The 21,580-nt window shown below is 46.6% G+C and overlaps 1 protein-coding gene across 1 annotated transcript in view; it reads left to right on the top strand.

Moving 5' to 3' along the window:
* The window catches only part of TNFRSF21 (TNF receptor superfamily member 21), a 77,169-nt gene extending 60,794 nt beyond the window's left edge, over window positions 1-16,375 (top strand). Inside the window, exons 5-6 of the mRNA XM_084753312.1 lie at window positions 12,488-12,716; window positions 14,954-16,375. Of these exons, the coding sequence (XP_084609438.1) occupies window positions 12,488-12,716; window positions 14,954-15,183 (459 nt within the window). The 3' untranslated portion in view covers window positions 15,184-16,375. The remainder of the gene's footprint in view (window positions 1-12,487; window positions 12,717-14,953) is intronic.
* The last annotated feature ends 5,205 nt before the right edge of the window (window positions 16,376-21,580 follow it).

Raw genomic sequence — 21,580 nt, 5'->3', positions numbered from 1 at the left:
TGTTCTTGTTTTTTTCTCTGACGGGTAGGATGGTTTTACATAGGCACTTTATTTAGTAAATATTAATCCAGTGTCCCTTGTGTGTTGAGCCCCATAACCGGCACTGAGACACACCCTACAAAATAGCAAAGGACAAATTGAGGGTTCTCCCCAGCTGCTGTCATGCTTGTAAGAAGGACAGGTATGAGGGACAATTTTTAGTAATATATTCTGTGAAACTGCTATAAAGACATTGAAGTGGGTTTTAGAAAATCTTCTCCTCCCCCACCCCCCACCACCCCTGAGACAGTGACCCAATATTCCAAAAGGGCTAAGTCTATTACTGATGATATTTTTAATCCTTTTAATCCACACCCTTACTGACTTTCTCCAAAATCGAGGAAATCAGAGTCCATATTATCGGAGAGGAGGAAGGGAAGCTTTTCTCCATTAGTTATCAGGAGTGGAGAGCAGGTTTTATTTTATTGTTCTGTATCTCAAACACATGTAGAGATAAGATGACAGCTCCCACCTTGGCCAGGCTTCCACATCCTGTGTTTGGAGACTGTCCCTCATCTGTTATTACCCTGTGTCACTAAACAGTCATGAGAAAATCACATCCTATCTGTAGTAGGTTTTATTGCACAGCCATTAATTTCAACGTTTTCCTTGAAAGACAGACAAACATCGCTTTTGATTTTCCTGTACTAATCGTCACTAGAGAAATCCACTTATGTCCAGTAGGGCAGGATCGCCTATCATTAAAATATACTTCATTTGCCAAAAACACGGGAGGAGGTATTTTTGTGTGTCTACGATCCCATCCATAGGTGAGGCACTCCTGAAAATAGCAGAGAACACAGAAAATAAACACGAGCCCTGTAAACGTGGAATCCTGGGTCACTTGGTTTACACTCCAGTGATAACTGCCAGACCCCTGCAGAGAGGCCGTATGAAGTCTTGTGAATTGCGTACAGTGAGTGACGTTCTAGTCTGAGCAGATAGACACAGCTAGGGGGGACTGTCCACGGCACAGTATTAATTTCAGAGAGAGAGAGAGAGAGAGAGAGAGAGAGAGAGAGAGAGAGAGAGAGAGAGAGAAGTCTGTACAAAGTAAGAGAAAAGTTAGTTGGTGTTGGGGGAGGAGGAACTGAAGCCTTGAACTATCCACAGGTGTTAGCCTCAGACTGGCAGAGAGAAAAGGGCTCGGCACCATGAGTCCTTCTGCTTTCAGAAGTATTTCCCTTCTATACGCTTTTACAGGCAGAGAGATGCAGATCCTAGCACACTCACTGCCAGGGACACATGCATGCCAGAGCAGGTGAGGTCAGCTGTGGACATCTCCACACTTATCAGAGGAGTGAGTCAGCTTTCTATCAGCTAACCTCAAGAATGGTACGGGTGGAGACCGTTTGGCTCTGCACTGGTACTGTGTACACACAGACTTGGGGAACAGTAAGCAGGAAATTGCTAACGCACTGATTAACCTCCGTGGGAGCAGGGTCTGAGCAGCTGAAACCTTCAAGTCTGAAGAGGGGTGCCTTTAGGGTTGAAACCAGGTATGTTGGGGTTTACAACAGTACAAATTCGATGACTTTATTAAGCAGTGCTAATTTAACCAAATCTGTAAGGCTCAAATAAATCTAACTGAGGGCCTCTAAAGTGGCTCAGTGGACAAAGGCATCTGGCCCAAACCTGGCTACCTGTGTTCTGTCCCTGCATAGTGGAAGGAGCGATCCAACTTGACATAATTGTCTCCTGACCTCCACAAAATTGCTGTTGGATGCAAGCACAGATCACATGCGCATGTGCACACTTCCACACCCACACTCAGACTCACTCACACATACATATATACAAACACAATAAATAAGTAAATGTTTTAAACAATAAAAGATAAGGAGAAATCTTTAAAAAAAAAAAAAAAGACTTAGTTAGGCCAGGCACACCTTTAATCCCAGCACTCAGGAGGCAGAGGCAGGAAGGTCTCTGTGAGTTCAAGACCAGCCTGGTCTACATAGTGAGGTCTAGGACACCCAGGGCTGGGCAGAGAGGCCCCTGTCTCAGGAAACAAAACAAAAACTTACTAACGAAGACTAACCTGAGCCTTTTTTTACTTCAAGGCATTATTTCCTGTGAAATTACTTTCTGTTCTTCAGGTCCTGGGGGCAAGCTTTTAAGAAGTTTTTGCCCCGCGTTTTCATGGTTGGAAGTGTCTAGACCACACTGAGGGAACCCCCGATTTCTAAACGGCAGGACCTGGGCGGTCCCTGCCGGTGCGGACCTTGCCGATAATGTGTCGCTGGGAACCAAGAAAGTCCTCTTCCTCTCTTCCTTACTTCCTTTATTTTTGAGAAAGCTAGTCGGGTGAGTCAGCTCAGGGCTGCAGTAGAAGCACCATTGCTGTCAGCAGCCTGGACAGCTTACAAGGCACCCGCCCCGGCAGCTGGGCGGGGCACTCCCTCCCTCCCTCCCTCCCTCGCTCCAGAGCCAGCTGGTTCCAACCAGCTTTGGCTGCTTTTGAAGCACATCTTGTGGCTTCCCACAACTTTCCATCTGTGCACCCGGGAAATGAAGAGTTCTTTTGCTAAGGGCAAAGATTGACTGTTCACACTTTGACAAGAGTATAATCTTTGGGGGTCCCCTTCTGAAACTAACTCATGGATGCCTGTAGAGATGCAACTTTACAGTCACTGTCTTGGTTTGGATTTGGGGGGGTTTCAACATGTGATCTATCGTGGCTAATTACCCCCTGCCCCCTCCCCCGATGACTTACGCACAGTCCTAACTGATTCTCAGGGCCTCAACTAATCAGAGAGAGAAAGAAACTGTTTCTTCCAATAGTTTCCCAGTGGCCTCAGGCACTGGCTAGCCAGGTTAACCTTGAGTTTCTCTGCACCGTGGATAAGTTGATGCTCTACCGCCTTTGCTTTGGCTCCCAGCTTCCCTGTTTACTCATCTGTGCTTCTTCTGTGGCTTGGCCTGGGAGTTCCCAGGGAGGCCCATCTTGGCTTGTGTTCCTGCTCACACTTCTATCCCGTGACCTTCAGTGACCCCCCGAGACAGTTAGACAGTAGTGGGCCTGTGTTGTCTGCCTGCTAATTGGCGATTTAGACTGGAAGTGGTAGCACAGTTCCTTCCTTATGCAATCAGTACACCTCTTCGAGTGTTTCCTGAGGGCTGGGCTGGGCTGGAGAGGAAAACAGAAGGAAAGAAAGTAAGAGGCTTGTCCAATAATCCTTTTTATTTCAACATACTTGCTTCATCTCAGTAAAGCTATTTATTCCCATTTCTGTGGCCTCAAATATCAAATAACTGACCATCTTTTCCTGAAAGGTTTGGGAATCAACATCATGCCATTTCCATCTATGCAGTTTTTGTTTAGGGGGGAAATTGTGCTGAGCGGTGGTGGCACATGCCTTTAATGCCAGCACTTGTGAGGTAGAGGGAGGCTGATCTTTGGGTTCGAGGCCAGCCTGGTCTACAGTTCCAGGATAGTCAGGGCTATACAGAGAAACGCTGTCCCAAAAAAAAAAAAAAAAAAATCAGTAAGTTTGGTTTATTTAGGCAGGACCCCTTGTTCTGAGTTGGGTCCAACAAGAATTCATACTTCAGAAGATAATTTAAAAGCCACTGCCTGGGCTGAGAGATGGCTCAGTGGTTCCGAGAGCATACTGTTTTAGCAGAGGACCTGCGTTTGAGTACTAGTACCAACATCAGGTAGCTCACAGCTGCCTGTAATTTCTGCTCCAAGGGATCTCACACCTTTCTGACCATACCCACAAACGTGTACACACACACACACACACACACACACACACACACACACACACACACAAATAAATAGTAATAAAAATATTTTTTAAAATCACTGTCTCTTCTCATTTAAGATGTAAAGGAAGGCTGAAGGGATGGCTCAGAGGTTAAGAGCACTGGCTGTTCTTTCTGAGGTCCTGTGTTCAAGTTCCAGCAACCACATGGTGGCTCACAACCATCTATAATGAGATCTGGTGCCCTCTTCTGGCGGGCAGGCGCACATGCAGGCAGAACATCATATACATCTTGAAAAAAATTTTTAAAAAAGGAAACCTACTCCCCGTTTCAGTGAAGGCAGTGTGTGTGTGTGTGTGTGTGTGTATGTGTGTGTGTGTGTGTGTGTGTGTGTGTGCGCGTGTTAGATTATGATGTAACTACATCATTCCCCCCTTCCCTTTCCTTTCTCCAAACCTTCCATATGCCCTATCTTGCTCTCTTCCAAGTGCATGGCCTTTTTTCATCAGTGATTGCTAAGAAACCATTATCTCAGGCATTCTGAAATAGTTTCAGATAAAGTTTTTTAACCCTCCTTATCTGAAGTCCTGGAAGCACACAGACTTAAATTCCTTTTTAAAATTGGTGTGTATGCGTGTTTTGCCTGCATATGAGTATGTGCACTGCAAGCATGTCTGGTTCCTGTGGAGGTCAGGGGGGGAAAAAAAAGGACAGGATCACCGGAAACAGGAGTTTTAGAGGGCTGTGAGCCACCAGGTGGATGCTGGGAATCAAAGTCAGGTCCTCTGCAAGAGCGACAAGTGCTCTTAACCCACGGGCACCAAATCTCTCCAGCCCTGAATTTAGCTACTTTATTGCTTTATCATCTGAGTTCCTGTTGGCTAACCTAAGGCCCAGTGGATTCGAGGGTGTCAGCTATTGCAAAATACTGACCTGGCCAGGAAGATGGGGCGCAAGCTGAGATTCCGCCACAGACCTGCAGATGGTCTGAAATCTAATTTCATCTTCATCCTGTGAGCAGCTGGGACGGCAGGGGAAACAGGCTTGAGATAACATTGCACTCCTCGCATAGCTGTCATTTCATGCTTCTTTGTGACTGCAATTCCCTTGAGATAAACCTTTAGCGGAAGTTCAGTTTGTTTGTTTTCCTTAACTGGCCTCTCTCTGGTCTGCTGGGATCCGAACGATTTTCAAATAGAAAACAAATGACTGGTCTCGGTCAAAGTGGGTGCTGTTTACAGAATCCCTCATCTATCCTTTTATGCTAGGGCAGCTGTGCAGCTGGGCGAGAGTAAGGCCTCTGAGTGTACCCCCTTACCCCTCCACCCTCCCACTCCTCCCCACATCCCCACCCCCTCCACCCCCGCGGCCCGACCAAGCCGACCCTCCACTGCCCAGAGGCCAGGGCAACTTCCTGTGATGAGATTGTGGGACTCAGCTTCTCTAAGCACTGTGGGGCTTTCGCTCTTCAACAGTGGATCGCAAACAGCTGGTACAGATTTGTCTCGGACTTTGTGATTGCCGCCTTTTCTGCCTTCTTCTCTGTCTTCTCCTACTCTTTTCAAAGATAGGGTCTTATAGTCCAGGCTTCTCTTAAACTTGACCTTGAACTTCTGACCATCCTGCCCCTATCTCCTTCGAGGTAGGTATGTGCCACCAGGTATGTGCCCAGTTTTTTGTGGTGCTGAGTACCAAGCTCAGGGCCGTCACGCACGCTAGAGGAACACACTGCCCACTGAGCTACATCCCGAGCCCTGGGTATGACTGAAAGCCCCTTCGTATTAGTGGCATCTGGGTGGCAAGCTATTCAATTCATGGAATAGCTGGGAGCATCAGCCGGGACTTGGCACAGTGTGCTCTTGAAGCCGTTATTAAAATGACAAGAGTTTTCACCAGCAAGCTGAGACCGTCTCTTCCTGTGCAGTGGTAGGTGAGAGGTAGAGGGAGCGATAGGTTGGAAAGAGGGGCCTTTGCGTATTGGGAACTTCCTTAGAGACCACCAGGCATCTGTGGCTACCACAGCTTAGGGAAGAGGGCCTGGTAATGTCCACCTGGGGTGCCACCAGGGGCACAAGGGTTAAGTTGAACTATTTTAACAGGCTGGCAAGGAGCATCCAGGCTTCATAATTAACGCTTCGTTGCGGGGATCACTGATGAATCAAAGTGGTTCATTTGTTTTGTGAATGCAGATTGTGCAACCACAGGGAGATGGTAATTGGGCACAAATGGCGACAACCACTGTGCTGAACCTTAGTTGAATGAACCAATTGGGGATAACTTGGCAAAGAGGGAGAAAGGGATTTGGTCATGTGTGTCGGGTGAGGGCTAAAGAGAATGAAATGGCAATAATAAAACAAGCATGTGAGAGAGTTTGGGTGGAGGCTACTTAGAGGTGAACTACCACACGCCTTTCAGTTTGGAAATAAATATGGAAGCCCGTATGATGAGGGAAGTGATTTTTTTTTTTCCTAAGACCACACAGCTGGTTAATGGGGTGTCTCCTCCTTTTTCTCTTGTGGTGATTTTCTGGGACTTTTCAAAATTTCTGGAGCATTTTAATGTGGGGAACAGGGACCACACTCTGAAGACAGACCCAGGGAGGTTAGAGCAGGCACCTACCTATTCCTGCCAGTAAGGGACGTACAACTCAAAATCTCGCTTGATTTCAACAGCACCCTTGTCACTAAGAAGGCGAGGAAAGGTTTTTCCTTCGGTGTTCATGGCTCACCATCCCCAGAAGCCAACGACCTTCCTGGTTCGCCTTCCCTGGAACAGCCAGCCAGGAATTTCCAGCACCATAATAGCGGAGGAAGTTTCCCCGCTTAGAGTTGGGAGGGCTGACAAGGACTCTGGAAATGGGACTAGAAGATGGTCGCCGTGGTCCAGTGTAACTTAGATGCAGCGTCACAGTCCCCGGAGCTGAGAGATGCTTGGGCCCCAGACTCCGCCATGTCTATCAAATCGGTTTAGATGGCTCCTCTGTTTTCCACGATCCTGATATTCTGAAAGGAAACCACACCTGCCACGGGGCTAGAGGGCTGACTCAGCTGTAAGGTGGGGGCGGCTGTTTATCTACCCTCCCTAGTGCTTTGGGTTAATAAGCATCTGGAAGTACTAAGAGTACCTGCACTGAGACTAATCCAGGGAGCACCAAGGACTCACTGGGCCAAACAAAATAGCGTGTTCCGGAAGCGCACTCAATAGAACTGTTAGGGTTTGGACTGCCTAGGGAGGCGTTTCTCCCCTTCGCCCTGTGCCTCCTCTTTTCGTGTCTCTCTGGCTTTCCCGTCTTTTCTCTGATGTCTCATGATTATCTCACCTCACAGCTTTAAAGGAAAAAGAACCATGGCTTTCTAGTTTTTCTGGAGGAGCAACAAGTATCTGGTGGTTGTATTTGCTTCCTGGCTGAGTTTTCCCAGAGTCTTTTTTCTTTTAGGTCTCAGAGGGCGCCGCTCTTCGGCAAGCTGGGGTTGTTTGAGCAGTTCGGGTCCATGAATACTTCATGAAAGTACAGGGGGACTGAGCTGCAGAGAGTCCTGTTTTTCAACCCAAAATAAACACAAGATACCACAGACGTAATAGCTTCAAATTAGCAGAAGGGAAATATACTTATCAGTGGGGATCCTTTTAAAAATAAAATGCCTTGGTTTTTTTTTTTCTATTATAAAATTAATATGCTCCCACAGAGAATTTGGAGAGCCCAAAGATGCTTAAGGAATAAATTAAGTTACTCTGTTTTGTGGTTAGTCTTACAAAGTTTGTGCATGGCATGTTTTTTGTTTTGTTTTGTTTTGTTTTGTTTAAGAAGAAGAGAAGACTCATCTGAGAAAATCTGGCTTTCTTGTTTTGGTGTCTTCTCTGGCTGGGAACGCAACTCAGTTGGAAGGGTGATTGTCTATTAAGTACAAACAAAGCCCTGGGTTTGATTCCCCACCCCTGCATAATCCAGGCTGGAGACGCAAAAGGATTAGGAGTTCAAGGTCATCCTTGGATGCATAGTGAGTTAGAAGCCAGCACGGGATAGATGAGATTGTGTCTAAAAATGCCAAACATCCATATCTTCTCTTTTAAATAGTATTGTCATTTTAATGTTGATGCTCTTTGTTGCTATAAACGCAAGACACCAAATCATGAACTTTCATAATTAATGGAGTGATCATTTTACTCCACAGAACAGGATGATTATTGTTAGAGATATTCCAGGAAACACAGTACCTAATATAGGCTTTGGGAGCTTGTAAATATTAGGTAAGAGGAGGAAAGACATTTCTAGGAGCTTACAGGGAAAACCCAAGTAACTGTCAGATAGATCCGGACTGCAGCCAGGCGCCCAGAGCCAGAGAGTAGATTTTTAAAAGGATGCTTGTCACGTGGTCTCTGGCTTTAGCCATACTTACTAGCTAGCTCCAATGTGGTGATGCTTGTGGTGCCTCCATATTCACCTGGCTCTTGTTAACTGCGAGGCCACCAGCTCAACGCCTTGTGCAACTCTGCTGGAAATCCAGTATTTACTTTCCAACTTGTAGCCAAGTTGCTGGGAGAATAAAGATGGGAACATTTTAAATGAATGCGGGAAATACGTGGGTGGGACTTCTTTGTTGGCATCAGTCTGTGGGTGGGTGGGAAGTTTTTTTTTCCCCCCCTTCCCTCAAGAACAGTGCGCTATATTGATGGGCCATGTCAACCAGTGTAGTGTCCCTGAGAACCAGAATATAGACCAGTGTTCTTTGTCAGTTGGGGACACAAAGGAGGACGTCGGCATGAATGGGTGACTGCGTGCATTTCCAGGGAGCAGCACCCTATGCCAGGGCCTGTTGAATTAAAACTCAGAGCGTATTCATAACTCTTATCTGGTGGTCAGAAAGGCTCCTCCGGGCATGCGTGTTAACCAGTTCTGGAACCCTCTCTGGCAGCACAGCAGGTTGTGGGTGGTGGTTTAGAGGAACGTCCTGCTAGAGCGTCAGCGCGGTCTGCAGGGATCGGTGGCCTTTGCAGCTCTTCGATCTCTTGCAAAAACATGTTTCAGTCACTCAGCGGAGTCAAAGAGGCAGGCATGCTTCCTTCAAGTCTTCCGTAACCCTTTAATGTAGTCATTTAAAACCAGAGACGGTGTTTTGTCTGGAGAGGTTGACGGCCTCTGACTTGAAAGGCTTTTGGGAATCATGGGAGGAAGTTCCCAGGGTGGTCATCAGCAGCTTCAGGCGAGTGGATGTGGTCTTCCCAACACTGTCCTTTGGGACTGGCCATCTGCTTCCTGGATACTCATCCATGCTGAGTATATTAATTGTTGGGTTTGTTTTTCCTTTCCCTTGTTCCTGTGACCAAACGCCTGACAACAAGCAATTTAAGAGGGTTTATAATAACTTATATATTCAAGGGGATCCAGACCAGGGATGGCATCAGGAACCCGAGGCAGCTGGTCACACTGCCTTTATAGTAAGGGAACAGAGAAGTGGGTGCTAGCACTCAGCTCACTTCTTCTTTTAAAAATATTCGTTTTATCTTAGTTTATGTCTCTGTGTGGATATGTGTGCCCCAAGTGTATGAGGGTGCCTGTGAGGACCAGAGGAGGCCATTAGAGCCTCTGGAGCTGGAGTTATTAAGGCATTTGTGAATGGTAGGAACTGAGCTCTGGTCTTCTGCAAGGGCAGCAAGTGTTCCTAACTTCTGAGTCACCTCTCTAGCCCCACTCCCTCCCTTTTTTTGGCTTGGTATTCTGGCCAGCAATGGAGCAGTTCCTACAGTTCGGGTGACTCTCTCCACCCTCACAAGCATTCCCAGAGGTTTGTCTGCTGGGTGATTGCAGATCTTGTCAACTGGACAGTTAGTACTAACTAGTATGCCCGGAAAGCCAGAGAAAGCATAAAGTTAATGAGCTGGCAGATGACATAAGTGCCTGATGGAGTTCTAAAGCATTTCTTAAAAGAAAAAGGCAGAGTGGAGAGGTCAAATAGACTAGAAATGAACACTGGGTGTTCTTGGGAGTAACTGTGTACCCTCTCTGGGCTTTGATCTCTTTACCCTTAAAGTGAATCCATACACATTGTATCCCCACCCCAGCCCCCACTGCCAGCCCCACTGCTCATCCCCTGCATAAGCTGTGGTCATCCCTCACTGAGATACTGTAGGAGCATCTCTCCAGGTTCCCAGCTTCTCGCCCCCTGAAGCCATTCTTCACAGAGCAGGCCGAGTGGTGTGGACCTTGACTGTCTCCATCTGAACTGTCCCGTTTGTTGGCCCCCACTGCTCTGGCTCCACTGTGGAAAGCAAGCCCTGTGATCTCTGCCGCATCCTTGGGGCTGGTGTGCTCCTCCTGTTCTCTGCTGTCAGCCTCTGGAAAGGAAGGGCAGGAAGCCTGAGGTGTGATGTTAGCTCTGCTCCATGCCTGTTGGACCTTAAGAATCATGCAACCAAGCCTGAAGAGAAGGCTCCGTGCTTAAGAGTGCTTGCTGCTCTCACAGAGGACCCGAGTTGGAGACCCAGTACCTATCGAATGGCTTATAGCTGTCTAGAACTCCATCTCTGGCCAATCTGTTGCACTCTTATAACCTTCATAGTCATGTGCAGACCTGTGGTATACACACACATTGACACACCAATAAAAAAATAAAAATAAAAATAAGCCTTTAAAAAGAAAAGGGAGGGGCTAGAGAGATGGCTCAGCTGTTAAGAGCATGCGCTCCTGGCAGACCATCTGATTTTGATTCTCAACACCCACCTCAGGTAGCTCACCTGCAACTGCAGCTCTGGGGTATCCATCTCCCTCTTCTGGTCTCTTGGGTACCTGCACTAGTGTGCATACCTCACCCACCACACACACACACACACACACACACACACACACACACACACACACACATTAAAATATAAAGAACTTATTTCACATCTCCAGGCTGAAGTTTCTACATGTTTGGGATATTATATTAGTTTTGTTATTAGGTTATCCACCACAGAAGACCACTCGGACACAGATTTAAGCCAACAGAAAGTCTTTATTAACTGGCCAGTGATTTACATGGGGTGTTGGGGACACGAGCAGCCCCAAGCTTTTCTCGGGGGTGAGCTTTTCAGCACAAAATCATACCTTGGGTTGACATACCTCAGTTATCAAGAGCAGTTAGCTAGAATCAGAATCACAGAAGCCAAAAGGCAAGGTTAGTACATTTAGGGACTTTCCCAGAGCTATGGCTTTTGATGGATTAGGTCTTTGTTCTAGTTTTAGCTGCGGGGGCTGCCTGTATGCTGGATTCCAAGGCCTGAAAGGTACTTCCATCATGGCGTCAGTTGTGCTAAAGTCTAGGGGTCTGTTACAGTTTGCCAGGGCTACAGTAGCAAAGCACCGCAAACGGGGTGCCTTGTTTTCACCCTATTTTGGAGCCTTGGAGCAGACACAGTGCTTTCTTGGGGCTCTCAGTTTCGCTGGAAGCCAGTGCTTTCCCAGGACCCCACTCTGTGCACCTGTGTCTTTCTCTCTCTTCATTAAAAATGCCAGGCATGCTGGATTAGGGTCCATCCTCAAGGCCTGAGTTCCTCAATAACTTCTTTAATGGCCTTATCTGTAACCACAGTCTGAGGTAAGGTGCTGGGGGCTAGGACGTCAGTGTGCACATTTGAGATGAAATTCAGCTCATGACTGAGGGGAGCAGCTGGGGTCCTAGGAAAAATTCTTTCCTGTTGTTAGTTCCTTCTTACCTGTGTCCAGCTCCACTCTCCTGAGGAAACAGCTTGGTGAGTGTGGTGGCTCCTGCTGTCTGCTTGACAAGAGCTATAAAGGCTCAGGAATGGGCCTCTGGTTAGGTTCATGGTGACTGATGTGGGAAGACCACCCCCATCACCCCCACTTCCACCCCCACCCCCAGCCCCACCCCCACCCCTCGTTCACAGAGTCCCAGATGCCATTCTGCCTCAGCCCTCCATGTTGCTAGCACGAGCCACCATACCCTGCCTGAGGACTCATCTTCTTTGTAGTCAGGACCACTCCCAGGGCAGGGGTCCGGATAGCATGATGGAGGCCAGCACTAGAATTTCTGCTTCCATCGCTCTCTGCTGCTTGGCCTGAGTCTCCCAGCACGATGGACTGTGCCTTGAACTGTAGCTGAGGTGGGATAAACCCTTTCTCCCTTTGTCAGACAGAGTATTTTTATCACATCAATAACAAAGGTGACTAAAACCCTCTCAGTTTTTGTTTTTTGTTTTTTGGGTTTTTTTTATTTTTTTATTTTTTATTTTAGAGAGGTGCCTTGCTATGTTGCTCTTCAAGTTGGCACCAAATTTGCTATTTCCAGAGTAGGTGGGAATACAGGTACATGTCACCTTACAGGTCTCCTAAATTTTTAATATTACAATATCTGCACTCACGTGCTTTTTTTTTAGAAAGATAAAATCTTGTTAGCCCAGGCTATCCTCAAACCCAATATTAGTCTGCCACCCACCTAGCATCACAAGTATTTGGAATGCCTTGGGGGTAGTATGTGGTAGCATAAACCCTTACCCAGCACTCAGGAGATACAGGTGGATCTCTGTGAGTTCAAAGCCAGCTTGGGCTACATAGTAAGACACTATCTAAAAGTGAATATGTGTTTAATAATAAGGTAACAGAAAACAAAATTTCATATATACGGAAGAATAAAAAATATTTAATGACAAAAAATATTAAGGGAGGAGGGTTTAATTTCATTTTGTTCCTATATAATTTTGATTATATATAATAAAGTTACTTTTTTTTTCCTTTCCACAGTTGGAAACCGACAAACTGGCTCTCCCCATGAGCCCCAGTCCTCTTAGCCCGAGCCCCATTCCCAGTCCTAACGTGAAACTTGAGAATTCCGCTCTCCTGACGGTGGAGCCCTCGCCCCTGGACAAGAACAAGGGCTTCTTCGTGGATGAGTCGGAGCCCCTTCTGCGCTGCGACTCCACGTCCAGTGGCTCCTCAGCACTGAGCAGGAATGGCTCCTTTATTACCAAAGGTACCAGCATCTCTGAAGCCTGCAGCCACTTCTCTGGCTGCTTCCACACCCCAGTTTTAGCGGAGCCAATTGAATGGCCTGTTCAGGAAGACCTCCAATATGAAGTCCACATCACTAGTTAACACAGCTAGAAAGTCTGTACAACTGTGTCCCAGAGCTAGCTTTGACACATACCTTCTGTCCTCTGGATGCTCCCAAATGCGTCCTTGTGGGACATCTGCTAAAGTGCAGTGTAGCTGATTCTGAAAATGATATACCACACTTGGTAAGTCTAAGGATTAAAAGGATAACCCACCTGGAAAAATCAGAAGTAGTTTCGGTGTCTAGAATTGATCCTAAAATTCACTCTAAGCTGGATTGCACATATTTTTAGCAGAATAGATTTGGGGGGGAGCGGTTTGCTGGGGCCATGGGTCAGTTGGTAAAGTGTCTGCCTAGCATGCATGAAGCCCAACACCACAAAAACAGGACACGGTGGCACTGAACTAGTATCCTTGCACTTGAGAAGATAAGAAATTCAAAGTCAGCTGGATGTGGTGGCACACACCATTAGTCCCAGCACTCCAGAGGAAGAGGCAGGCAGATCTCTGGGAGTTCCAGCCCAGCCTGGGGCTACACAGTAAGGCTCTCTCAAACAAAAGAAAAAAGAATCAAGGAAAAATCCAGTTATCCTCAGCTGCATAGTGAGTGTGTGGACAACCTGAGATACATGAGCTGTTTAAAAAATATTAAATTAAAATTTAAAAATTATAAAATGGTAAATAATCTGTTGGCTTTGTTTTGAGGCGGGGTCTCCCAGTGCATCCCTGGCTAGCCTGGCATCTAAATGCAGACCAAGCTGAGCTGGCATTTGCTGTCATCCTCCTGCCTCTGCCTCCCCTGAGTACGGGGATTCTGAGCATAGGCCACCTCACACAGCCTTGATAGCAAGGTAGTGAATCTGATTACACACTATGCCAGTGACAGAGTTTCGCCAGAAGTTTCCTGCTTTTTAGGCAAGTCTTCACTACATCTCAGCTAAGAGTATTTTTTTTTATAGAATTCTTCTATATTTCATTTTTAAGACACTTCATGTTTCATATACTTTACACATTTAGATAATTCATTTATGTGAAATATTTCTACTGTAATCGATGTTACAATAGATTTACTTTATTATAATAAACTTATCTTAGAGAAAGTATTTGGCAGTTTTAATAGGAGTTGCAGTTCTTTGCCGAACAGTGTGCCGTCAGTCCCCCAGTGGTTTGCTTCTGAAGCACCACAATGCCAGGGCTGGGAGCACGGCCGGTGCATAAGAGTTCCTGCTGCTACTGCAGAGGTTCAGTTCCCAGCACCCACACGATAGTTCACAGATCTCTAACTCTAGTTCTGGAGGATTTTACCTTCTCTCGGTTTCCTTGGACACTGCTTACATAGGATGCAAATAAACTCACTAAGGCACATACACAGATATGCATAAATGTAAACATTTAAAATATATATATATATTAAGTATTTGCAATCATAAAGAGAGATGAGCAGGTTACATTGGCTTGGGACTTTGGTTCACAAGCACGTCAGCACTTTTTTTTTTTTAAATCTGAGTTTCAGAAGAATTCAGACACCGTTAAAGACTTGGTAAATGTCACGTTAACACATTAAGAATTCGTTAGAGGGTACTGGAGAGATGGTTCAGAGAGCACAGACTGATTTTTTTTTTTGCAGAGGACCTGATTCCTAGAACCTATATTGGGTGGCTTACAAACACCTGTGACTCCAGTTCCGTGGGATCTGATGCCTCTGGCATCTGTGGGTACCTGCATTTATGTGCACGTTCACACACAGACACATAAATATACACATAATTTAAAATAAAAATAAAAATCTTTAAGAGACTCCATTCACACAAGGTTCTTGCCTCATGGCTATTAATCAGACCTTTTTTTCTACTGGTGTTTTTGTTTTGAGACAGCGTCTCATGTAGCTCAGGCTGGAAGATGACCTTGACCTCCTGACCTCTCCTCCTCTACCTCCCGAGTGCTGGGGTTACAGACTTGGGTCACCACGTGCCCTCGAATCTTGTTCACTGTTCTTATATGCGACATGCAAATAAAGAGGCTTGCGCTGTTTAAAGTGTACCAGGTCGCTCGCTCGCGTTGGAGGGAGCCCACTAGGGTTGAGAACGCGAGCAGTTCCTTACCTGCTAACACCAATCCCTCTTGACCTCTCTCCTTCTCTTTCCCCGTTGCCTGCAGAAAAGAAGGACACGGTGTTGCGGCAGGTCCGCCTGGACCCCTGTGACTTGCAGCCCATCTTTGATGACATGATGCACATCCTGAATCCTGAGGAGCTACGGGTGATTGAAGAGATACCCCAGGCTGAGGACAAACTGGACCGGCTCTTCGAGATCATTGGGGTCAAGAGCCAAGAAGCCAGCCAGACCCTCCTGGACTCGGTGTACAGCCATCTTCCTGACCTATTGTAGAGTGCAGGCAGGGGCACTGCATTCTGCGAATCAACCTACCGGCAGGGTGGTTTCATTTTGTTTCTGACTTTTGTGTTTCGGTTGTGTGCGCGTATGTGTGTGTGTTTAATAGAGTTCGTGGCCGGTGCTTGAGTTTGTGGCTCGCTCTTTTACTTTCTTTCTTTTCTTTTTCTTTTTCTTCTTTTTTTTTTCTCCTTTCTTCCCCTCTTCTTGAAAATGAACTTATAAGGCCTTTTCGATGTATAACTGTTGAAAAATGCCCACCACTAAATTTTTTTAATTCCATATAGTCTCCACTTTTGCCTTCTTATATATTTTCAAAACTGTTCTGTGCACTTTAAAATCTTAACGTAAATGCAGTATGACTTTCCCCACATGCTGGGAACTGAGATTCTTAACTTGTTAAACACTTAATAGCGACTTCTATAAGCAGACATAAGTCTCTCAACATCCACACCTACTTTGTTTTTATTATTATTACTACTGTTATTATCGTTTGTCCTTTACAAGTGTTCTTACGGACCGGGGGAATTTGAGGCCCTGTTAATTACTGTACTGTGTTTAGACCCTGAGTTATCTTTTTCATGCCTTGTTCACAGTCATGGCTGAAACTTGACCACACTATCTATCGCTCATTGTATGGTTTTCGTCTGGACACCATACACTGCTTGGTAACTTGTGCTCTTCTAAATGCTAATATGCTCTGGGCTGGAGAATGAAATCCTCAAATCATCAGGACTCGCTGTTTCCGTGGCTTGACACCTGGGCCATCAAAGAACTTGATCTTTATCTTTTAGGAACACCTTGCTGCACCTTGGAAAGTCAACTTTGAGTGCCAGTGGCACCTTTGCCCAGCTTTGCTTTGGAAGATATCTTTCAGGGTTTTTTTCCTTTCTTTCTTTTTTTTTTATACACATAGTCAATAGGTCCAGTCCGCCCTCAAGGCCTTGCTGGGTTTTCTTGTCATTCAATCACTTTAATTAAAAATGGCTGCAGCTGTAAGAACTCTTGTCTGATAAATTTGCAACTATGCTCTTCTTTACCAACCTGCCCTCTAATGCTCAGTTGTCAGATTCTACTGCAGAGGTGGGCGTGGACTGCCTTTGTGTGGGCGGGCTTAGTGGTGAGGAACTGAGATCAGAAAAATGCCTTCAAGTATACTAATTTATTAATAAATATTAGGTGTTTGTTACTTGAGTGATTTGAGTGAATTTACTACTTAACTCTCCCCCTTTGCCTCTGCACCCAAGTTCTAGCCCTGATCTTCGCTTCTGCTTCCGGAAGGATGTGTGCTCTGAAACCCTCCTCCTGGCTACTCTATAAATCATGTAAATTAGCATGGAGAGGTACCTGGAGGTTCATCGCACAGGGATTTGGTGAGAACTGCCAGGCTTTTACTTCCTCCAGGTGATTTGTTACCTGTACACAGCTAGGGGTCTAGCCAAAGCCTCCGTGTCCTGTGTCCCGAACAAACTCCAGAGGCCTTTCTCAGCAGTGGGGAGAGGGGGGGGGCGGTGGGTGTGGTCTCGTGTTGGTGGGACATCTCAAGCTCACACTGCAGGTTTCCCTTAACTTGGGCTCCCCTCTGCAGAATCCCAATGACCAAGCGCTAGCAATTTTAACTTCCGCTTTTGGTGAGAACCTGGAAGTTCTCCGTCCTTGTCAGCAACTTGGGAGTGTCTTCTGGTTTCACCCATCGCCCTGAGGCTGCGTTCTAGAAGAACACCCTGACACACCCTGCTTCTCAGGCTGGCTTTCCCTTCCTTCTCGTCGGCAGAAGACAAGAATTCTGAGGCCAGGTGGTGGTGGCACCCACATTTAATCCATTAGGAGACAGAGGCAGGAGAATCTCTGAGTTTGAAGCTAGCCTGGTCTACAGCGGGAGTTCTAGGACAGCTAGGACTACACACAGAAACCCTGCCTTAAAAAAACAAAACAACTGTGCGTGGTGGGGCACGCCTTTAATCCCAGCACTTGGGAGGCAGAGGCAGGGGGATTGCTGTGAGTTTGAGGCCTCCCTGATCTACAAAAGGAGTCCAGGACAGCCAGGGCTATTACACAGGGAAAGCCTATCTCGGGAGGGGGGCGGGGGTGATCTAAAAAAAAAAATCAAAAACAACAAGAATGAGTCAGTGATGGAGTGATGGTCAGGGAAGAAACAAACTGAAGGTGTTCATTGTTGCAGAGATTTTAGGACTCCGAGAAATGCAATACATTCATAATTACTATTATGGTTTAGTTTATAGATTTTTATCTATAAACTATATGGGGATGCTTTTATTAACAACCCAAATGTGTAGTTTTATATTTTACAAGATACTCTTTATATTACTTTATTGAATATATCCGTCTTGTAAGACAGGTACCTATTATTGTGCCCATTTTAGAGATGAAATAGGCTGGTAAAGCTAAGTATATTAGGCAGTTTCTTAACACTAGAACAGAGTACCTGAGTTGGGGAAATCGCTTTAAGGGAGGAAGGATATACCTCGAGTCATGGTTTCCAGAGTCTTAAGTCCATGGCCAGCTGGCTCTGTTGCTTTCAGTAGATGATAGTAAGACAGAAGAAATATGGTGAGAAGACATGACAGTGGGGGAAAGTTGCGTACCTCGTATTGGCCAGGAAGCAGAGAGATAAAGGAAGTGTCTTGGGACAGGATAACTCTTCAGGGGCACAGATCCAGTGACCTTCTAACCAGGGACCCACTACCTCAGTCTATCAGACATGAGCTCAGCAATGGCCTAACATACCACCAGGTGAAGCCCAAATCTTCAATAGATGAGCCTTTGAGGGGCCACTTAATAGCCAAAGCATAACACCAAGGCACTTGCTTAAGACCTCACCGAAATGTTTAAAAGGTTAGGCTTGAATCTGTGTGGTGTGTGCCTTGGGGAGATGGGGTGGATGGAGTGGCCTTAATCTAAGACTGTTCATTGTTTTTAAGGCCATCGACCAGAATACATTGCCAGCTGAACCAATGGGCAGACATAAGTGGTGGGAATGTAGGCGTGAGAACGAAATATAAACGCTATACTGTAATCACATGGTACATAGTTTTTCCAGGAGACAGAGAGGACCATCAGCTGCTTTATGGAAGAACACAGAGCCGAGGGTGGGGGCACATACCTGAGACCCAGCACTCAGTTGTAGGCTGAAAGACCAAGACCTTACGGTCAGCCTGGGGAGATGGCTCAGTCAGTAAGCCGAGAACCTGTGTTTGGATACCTCACACAGTACAGCACAGGGCTCCATGGTGCACACTTGGCAATCTCAGTATTGGGCACGGGCATCACAAGTTCTCTGGGGCTTTCTGGCTGAGCAGCCCAACTGAATTGGTAAGCACTAGGTTCAGCCAAGTCACCAAGTCTCAAATAATAAGGTATAGACTGACTGAAGGAGGCATTTAATATTCAACTCCAGCCTCCAGGTATGCATGCATATATGTGCACAAACATACACCACACATGCATGCGTGTGCGCGCCCGTGCGCGCGTGGACGCGCCCACACACACACACACACACACACACACACACACACACACACACACGGAGATGAGGTGGAGGAAGGTTGTCAGCCTGGGCTACATAGTAAGACTCTTGTTTCAAAATAGCCACCTAGGGGTTGGGGTTATGACTCATTTGGTAGAGTGCTTGCTCTGTATACATGAGGCTCTGAGGTTTGATTGGCAGCCCTGCAGAAACTGGGTGTGATGGTTGCCTGTCTCCAAGCCCCATGACTCCAGAGGTGAAGCCAGGAGGATAAAAAGCTCAGAGGGATGTTTGGATGCATAAGCCATTGGAGACCATCCCGGGACATAGGAGATGCTGTTAAAAACCAAGGCAATCGAAACAAAACAACATAAAATACCAACATATGCAAAGTGCTGATCAAAACTGATGATGGCCCTCATATCATTTGCACCATAGAAAGGTCTTGTGGTTTGGGCTGCCCTTCCTCGAGGAGGGTAGAGACGCCGAGCTGGGAGGCTGTGAGCGTGAGGAAGGAGGGCGTGGCAGGGTACCCAGAAGAATAAGAAACAGAAGCAACTGTTGGAAAGTCGGAGCCCGATGGCTGTCATGCAGGCAGGAAGATGGCTGTTCAGAAATTTGAAGGACCAAGGAAGAGACTGTTAACAAACTTTGTGACCCTGGGAAAAAGACTCACAGACTCAATTCAGTTATAATTAAAAGATGTAATCATCAGCTGTTAGCAGGACAAATGATCCCTGAGCCAAATTTGAGATTGCTGTGAAGGGGGTAGGAGGTATGGCGAAGGATCTTAAAGGGAAAAAACACAAGAAGACCGTCAGTATCTTATGCAAGCAAGCAAAACTGTTCTGTTCTGCCAAGTGGTTAAGGCAACTCAAAACAAGCTTTGGGCATCTGTGTGAGCAAGTTACAGAAGAAAAAAAAATCAGTCATATCATAATAAGTGTGGGTGGGGGCCACTGACTCAGGGTGACTTATTGGGAACTTATCTTCCAGGGACTGGAGTCAGACGGCTGATGGGTACCAAGCTTAGCATAAAATGGAGCCTTAACAAGACCATTTCTTTTTCTTCCTGGAGTGATAGAGTTTACTACTGACTGCTTTGGGCTAATGTCGTTCAGATGGGCTGCTTTTCAAGCAGAGAATGCTTCAAGGAGAAGGGCAGGCATCTGTGGTTCTCTAACTTTCCTGTAAATAAGTCACCCGGGAATCAGCAGCCTGAGTGGTGAGGTTTGTGGTGAAATCCCAAATGAAGCCATTGCAGGTTTTTGGACCACACTTAGAAAGCTATCTTTAGAGAATTTCCACTGCTCCTGCTGGGGATGAGACCAGCTAAGGGAAACTGGTTAGACCTGCGCCCTCTGAGGCCTCCTGTCTGCCCTTCTAATGTGCAAATGAGACACCTGCAGGTCCTGTTAAAATGCAGACTCTCAGTTTTCCTGGGGAAAGAGCAGCAGGCATCCTGTGTTTCTTCCAAGCTCTTGGGTGGTGTGGGCACTGCTGGGTGTTTGTTTGTTTGTTTTTTCATGAAACTGGGTAGCCTGAGATGGTGCCCCCCTTTCACGAAAGGGGCAGAAACAAATATGGGAGGTGATTACAACCATTTCACAAGAGGGAAGAAAATAAATTCTGATGACCTGAAGAAACGCCCAGAAGCAAGCAAAACTGGTCAAAACTTGTAGCTGGTTGGGGCTGGGGTGACAGTTGGTAAAGTGCCTTCAGCACAAGCGTGAGGACCTGAATTCGGATCCCCAGCACCCGCGTTAGAAAATAAGCCAGGTATAGTGGTGCATGCCCCGCACTCCCAGTACTGGGGAGGTAGGGACAGAGGACACCAGGGGTTTGTTGGCTTCCCAGCCCCAGGTTCTACGAGGGACTTTGCCTAAATAAGGTAGAAAAGTGATCAAGGAAGACACTGAATGGTCATACGACCTCCAGCAGCAACTCTGGAGAGGAAGGGTACTCCTCACAGGCCCAGTATGTGGAGTTTATGCAGGGATCTCTAGGGGTGCGGGTTTTGTGAGTGGGCTTCTCCGTGGTGCATTTGCCATTGAGTCACCCACACTTCTATAAGCAACCACAATAAACTCAGCGAGACTTGAGAAGAATCGTTTCTTTGTTCTGTTGTCGGTGCCCTATCTGAGGCAAATAGACATCTGCTGAGTCTCCCCCCCCCCCCCGCCCCCAAAAAAAGTGGTGCTACAGTGAGGCTCCCTGGCAGAGGATTCCTGTTCACCTTGTGGCGAGTCCAGAAAAAAGAAGAGACAAGAAGCGTCAAAGAGTCCATATCCCCCTAGATGAGCATTTCCCCAATGGCGGGACTTCCTTCCACTAGGCCCCGCCCATTAACATCTCCACTGCTTCCGACTAATTAACTGGCCACTAAGATTTTAGCACAAGGCCTTTGGGGCTCACTTCCAAACTGAAGCACTGGGCTGTGGAGCGGGTACTTTGCTGCTGCTGTGACAAAGTACCGCGACCAAAGACAATCTAAGGGGAAAAGTTTGAGCTTCCAGTTCCTGAGGGAGAGCCCGCACTGACAGGGCAGGCCGCTAGAACAGGAAGATGACATTTTCAGCTTCAGTCAGGAAGCAGACGAAGTGGGCGCTGGAGAGATGGCTCAGGGCAGTAAGAACACTGGCTGCTCTTCCAGAGGTCCTGAGTTCAATTCCCAGCAGCCACATGGTGCCTCACAACCACCTATAATGGGATCTGATACCCTCTTCTATAATGCAGGCATACATGCAAATAGAGTGTTCATATGTATACATGAGCAATTAAAAAAAAAAGCAGAGAAAGCGAACTGGAATTGGGCCCAGCAAGGTTGCACCATCTCGCCCGGTGTTCAGATATCTGATCCTGTCGTGGGTACTTTTCTATTGCTATAAAGAGGCACCACAACCAAGG

Source organism: Acomys minous (assembly GCF_964271855.1).
Source record: "Acomys minous genome assembly, chromosome: 13".
NCBI classification, from domain to species: domain Eukaryota; kingdom Metazoa; phylum Chordata; class Mammalia; order Rodentia; family Muridae; genus Acomys; species Acomys minous.
The sequence above is the reverse complement of the archived record's forward strand: the minus strand, read 5'-3'. Positions and strand labels throughout refer to the sequence as shown.